Source organism: Myripristis murdjan, chromosome 9, assembly GCF_902150065.1.
Source record: "Myripristis murdjan chromosome 9, fMyrMur1.1, whole genome shotgun sequence".
In the NCBI taxonomy this organism is placed as follows: domain Eukaryota; kingdom Metazoa; phylum Chordata; class Actinopteri; order Holocentriformes; family Holocentridae; genus Myripristis; species Myripristis murdjan.
The window spans coordinates 189,748-195,747 of record NC_043988.1 but is presented as its reverse complement, the minus strand read 5'-3'; the positions used below and the strand labels follow the sequence as shown (position 1 = coordinate 195,747).

Sequence of the window (6,000 nt, the reverse complement as noted above, 5' to 3'; positions counted from 1 at the left end):
CCATTTAGAACATAATGATTCCTGTAATAAGTCTGGTTTGACCATTTACTAAACTACTCATTATGCATTGCCCAGGGCTCTTCCTGCTTTGGTTAAGGTAATATATAAAACCAACCCACAAAACAAAGCTTAATTCATTTTCACCAAGGACTGGCAGTTTGAAAGACTGACTGACTGAGTGTGGAACATCTATAGGAAAGAATTTGGTCTTGTTTGGTTTGTTTTTATGTGAACTGTGCCACTTAGCTGACTGTCCAAAACTCTTGCACGCACAGCTGACAAAAGTACACTGAAAACCATTCTGTCGCTCTGGATGGAGTTAGCAGTAGCTAATGAGGATGTTAACCTGGCTGCCTTTAGAAGCCAGATTCCTCTATCAATAAACAATGGGAAACCAGCACCTGGAGAGTTTGATGGGCCTGGTTGTTACCGTTGTTACAGGGATGGGAACAGTGTGGAGTCATGTGGATCTGATGGCATAGTGGGCTACGAGACTCTGGATGCTCCACCACACTATGATTTCTATGCCAACACAGTATGGGGCAGACAGAGGCGCTTCAGACCCTCCTTGTTTCAGCTGCATGCGGACCCTGAGGTGAGGAATCCACTAGCAGTTGGCTTACATGTGTGTAAATACTTTTTTAGGGTCTACTAAATTTCTAATATGTAAGCACTGAGTTCTTTTTCAGCACACTGACTCTGTTACATCAGATAGGTTTCTGCAAATCATGAATTATCCCTTCAAAGGCCAGGCTATGTTTATTGAATTTGGTATTTGGTCAGTGTTGGCTCCATTGGCTTAAAACAAAGTTGATTGTACTGTTCTCTTTATGTATTTTACTTCCTTTGCTTTCTTAACATAAATAAACAGCCAGCCAAACTCCTTTCCATGAGCCAGGAAGTGAGCGTGCTTGCTCCTTTAATAACTTTTCTCACAGTTGGTCATGTCAGGACAGCACATTGAATTGGAGTGAAACTAGAAAAAAAAATATGTACCCAATGAACTGCTGTGATAAAAACAGGTAGATACAACACTCATAGTAAACTAAACATCACATCGGGCGTAGGCTTGCGTATCGTTAAGCGGTTTCGTTTGGGAACCGGTTCTTAGTCAAATGATTCTTTGGAATTGCCAACAAAAAACCCTTTACGATTCCACTATCAATTCTTCCCGGGCTGCACCGCTATTTTAAACAAACGTACCCCACTCGCAAATTCGCGATGACGTCACACACAAGCTGCTTCTTGTTGACAGTGCAGAGCAGAGGTGAGCTGAGCTACCGGCTGCCACAGGCGGTGCAGAAATGTCGGCGTCTCGGCAAAAGCGATCAAAAGTTTGGTTGTACTTTACACAGAAGGGCGACACTTCGGGGATCTGCATCTGTAATGCTTGCAAGAAGCCTCTTTGTGCCAAAGGTGGTATTACTACCAATATCACTAAGCATTTGGCCACACAACACGGCATAAAACTTCAGCCATGCCGAGTGTTTGATGCACTCAGCACCACGAGGGAGGATGACAGTGGAGCTGGGACTAGCGTAGGCACAGCAGGTAAAATTAAACAACTGGCTAACGTTAGCCTCGTGTGGTAATAATGATAAAAGCTTGGTTAATTTAGCGCCACTATTCATAATTTCTGTAACCAGCTTTCACTTGTGCATTTTGCATTTTCCATCCATGTTATTTTAGATGATAGCAGAGGCAGTCAGAGTCAGGCTGTTAGTGCTAATACCATATTGACCTGCATAAAAGACGACCCTGATTTTAAGGGGACCCCTCTTTTTCAAGACCCTTTTTTGGAAAAATACTTTTTATATGGACAAAATCTTGTTTGAATAAGAAAAGCCACCAGCTGGCATCAGGCGAGCCAGTGTTAACAGGTGTTGTGCAAAGGTACGTATCCCGATAAAAATTGTGTCCCCTGTCCGCGAGAGCCGACAGGAGCGCGCATACATTCAATGAGGGTGTAACTACGATGTTTTAGTGCTCAAGTTTTATCCACGAGCTTTTGCAGAGGGTTAAGGTTAGGGTTAGGATTAGGTTTTGAGTTGGTGTTAGCAAATTTAAGCAGTTGCTTTGATTGAAAACCCATGTTTTACTCGGCAAAACCGGACAGGGGACACAATTTTTATCGGGGATATGTACCTTGGCACAACACCGGCTCGCCTGATGCCGACCGGTTCCGCGGCCGGCCCGCCTGATACGGGCCGGCTTGCCTGATGCCGACCGGTGCCGCGCCCACCCGGTCAGGTCTGCTGGATCTGACAGGTGAGCGGCGCACACATACTGCCATATATACCTTTAATTATAAATCAACTTACAGCTGCAGCAGCACAATGGACAATGACACAGACAACATGGTTGATTATTGAATGCGGCCATTCGCCGGTAATCGCGGCATCAGGCGAGCCTACCCATAAATATAAGCTGAGTTCCGATCCACAGTGTACTGCGACAGAGCTCCCTACTCCCTACTCCCTGCACAGGTAACGTCGGCTTAGGGAACTTCACTTCACCAATTTACTCCAATCGGAACACCCTGCAACGTCACAGCTGTTTCCAGCCGAGTTTCCAAAACATGCCCCGGTGAAATGTCTTGTGAAATGTTATTTCATTCATTCACATTACCGCTGTCATTTGCAAGATGTAAGGTGTCATTCCTGAAGAGATTCGTATCACATCATTTACAAATTGTGTCATATTATATGTTGATCACTGACAGATTATTTTAAAATCCTTAATAATGACGGTGGTGAGAGAAATAACCGCCGCGTCTCGAGCCGCCTCGTCGCCATGACAACAGGCAGCATATGTCGTTCAAAGCCAGGCGGTTCAGTTAACCGTTGGTTCGACTCGCTGGCGCGCAATGACTGATGGGTAATATCCGTTGGCGAACTGGGCGAAGTGAGGAGCCGTTGTTCACATGTTCCCTGCACAGTTCACAGTACCCTTCGAACTGCTCCCTGTGGTTTGGAATCACACTGAACATGGCGGAAGACCCTGTGTAGTCCACTGTGCAGGGAACTACAGGGCAATCGGAACGCACCATAGAGAGAAAGCTAGATACGTCACCGCGCTGTTTCAGCACAGTGAGTGACGTGCTGACGCGGCGGCCATTGCAGAGGGGGCATCCCTCCCATTGTGGACAATGCCCGTACAATTGAAATAAATCACAACTTGCTTATTTCTCAACCATTTTTCACGTGTTTTTTTTTTTTTTTTTTGTTACCAACATCATGACATGTTATTATAATACAGAAGTTTTGATTAAATAAAAAATCAAAAATTCTACATAAAATGGGCTACTTTTTACCCAGATAAGAGTAAAATATACTTGATACTTAATTATATTAACAATCAAATCTTTCAAACTAATATCTTATTACCCAGATACATATATATTTAAAAATAAAATAATTTACAGCATTTAAATATATACACTAGTCACAAAAAGTTAGGGATATTCAGCTTTCAGGTGAAATTTCAGGATGAACCTAAAATGCATTCTAACCTTTACAGGTGAACTTAATGTGACCTTCTGTAAACTTTTGAATGCACATGTCCAACTGTTCAATGTTTCAGTGTACTTCAAATGGAGTGGCCTGCACTTTCTCAGACCTGAATCCCATAGAAAACCTATGGGATCAGCTGAGTCGCCGTGTAGAGGCTCGGAGCTCTGTACCCCAGAACCTCAATGTCCTGAGGGCCGCCCTTCAAGAAGAGTGGGATGCCATGCCTCAGCAGACAATAACTCGACTTGTGAACAGCATGAGACGCCATTGTCAAGCTGTAATTGATGCTCAAGGGCACATGACAAGTTATTGACACTGACATTTTTTGTTGTGGTATATCCACCACTGTTGTTGGCTTTTGTTTCAATAAATTGTTTGAGATGAGGAAATCACCAGTGTATGCTTCTACTTAAATGCCCTACTTTCATGATATAATATCACTGTAGCGTGAACATTTTACATTTTCCATACATTTCACCCAAAAGCCAAATATCCTTAACTTTTTGTGAGTAGTGTAATTTACTTACATTCTGTATATATAAATGCACACACCGTAGTGGAAGCAATCAGCTGTTTTATTTCAATGTACAAAAAACATTTTCGCATTATTAGTCGACTAATAATCATTTAATTCACAGTGTCAGTCACTTGGAGAAACAGAGAAGCGTGTCATAAAATCAGTTTGGATAAAAACGTAGATGGAAATCTGGATTTATATGATTTAGGCTTTACTACTACTACTACCACTGATAATACAGGTACTACTGCTACTACTACTACTGATACCACTGATAATACTACTACTACTGATACTACTACTATCATTGATACTACTACTACTACTAGTGATGGGAAAATGAAGCTTCCTGAAGCAATGAGGCTTTCCAGCCCATTGCTTTGCCCTAAGGTTCGCTACTCGAAGCTTCATTCAGTGCTCACTAGCCCCATCTGTTGCTAGAGTTAAACTATGACAGCCAAGTCAACAACAGTGGTGGATATACCACAACAAAAAATGTCAGTGTCTATAACTTGTCATGTGCCCTTGAGCATCAATTACAGCTGGACAACGACGTCTCATGCTGTTCACAAGTCGAGTTATTGTCTGCTGAGGCATGGCATCCCACTCTTCTTGAAGGGCGGCCCTCAGGACATTGAGGTTCTGGGGTACAGAGCTCTGAGCCTCTACACGGTGACTCAGCTGATCCCATAGGTTTTCTATGTCAAAACTCAATCAAAACTATGAATGAACACATGTGGAGTTATGTACTTAACAAAAAAAGGTGAAATAACTGAAAACATGTTTTATATTCTAGTTTCTTCAAAATAGCCACCCTTTGCTCTGATTACTGCTTTGCACACTCTTGGCATTCTCTTGATAAGCTTCAAGAGGTAGTCACCTGAAATGGTTTTCCAACAGTCTTGAAGGAGTTCCCAGAGGTGTTTAGCACTTGTTGGCCCCTTTGCCTTCACTCTGCAGTCCAGCTCACCCCAAACCATCTCGACTGGGTTCAGGTCCGGTGACTGTGGAGGCCAGGTCATCTGCCGCAGCACTCCATCACTCTCCTTCTTGGTCAAATAGCCCTAACACAGCCTGGAGGTGTGTGTGGGGTCATTGTCCTGTTGAAAAATAAATGATGGTCCAACTAAACGCAAACCGGATGGGATGGCATGTCGCTGCAGGATGCTGTGGTAGCCATGCTGGTTAAGTGTGCCTTCAATTTTGAATAAATCCCCAACAGTGTCACCAGCAAAACACCCCCACACCATCACACCTCCTCCTCCATGCTTCACAGTGGGAACCAGGCATGTGGAATCCATCCGTTCACCTTTTCTGCGTCTCACAAATACCCCTTTTCCACCAGGGCTGGTTCGGAGCCGGTGCCTGACTTAGCACCAGTTTTTTGGTTTTCCACCGCCCAAGCTGGGGCCAAACTGGTGCCAAACTGGTTCCAAACTGGTGCTAGGCAAGCACTGACTCCGAGCAGGGGCTAAACAGGAGCCAGAGAAAGAACCGATGACGCGGCCCACCACGTCATTGGTGGGCGGGGTTACAAAACAAAACAGGAGCTGCGAACACTATAAACATAAACAATAATCCCCGAGAAGCCGTGGGTTATACTGATTTTACAACGGCATGGAACGCGGCTCAGCAAATTACATTTAAGGATGAGAAGCACCCGTTTTATAACTAAACATAGCTGTCATTCGTTCCGATCACGAATCCGACAGGTAGCCGGCAATAATTGTGTTTTTCGCCTCTGTATTGAAATGTAGGCTTGTAAAGACACAAGCAGTATTTGCATCGCTAATAAATCCAGATCCTGCTCCACCCAGGGCCAGAAACTGTATCGGGAAAGCAGCATTATATGCTTGACTGAGACGCGGCTCACGAACATCATCCCCGACGCACTGATCAGTTTCACCGGCTTCAGGACAGGACGGGCGGACAGAGACAGAGACGCTGCAGCCACTGTATAGTATGAGTGTG

At 44.1% G+C, this 6,000-nt stretch overlaps 1 protein-coding gene across 1 annotated transcript in view; it reads left to right on the top strand.

The window, feature by feature from the left end:
- Window positions 1-313: 313 nt before the first annotated feature.
- The window catches only part of slc12a3 (solute carrier family 12 member 3), a 163,448-nt gene continuing 157,761 nt past the window's right edge, over window positions 314-6,000 (top strand). The window contains exon 1 of the mRNA XM_030060541.1: window positions 314-595. Within this exon, the coding sequence (XP_029916401.1) occupies window positions 314-595 (282 nt within the window). The remainder of the gene's footprint in view (window positions 596-6,000) is intronic.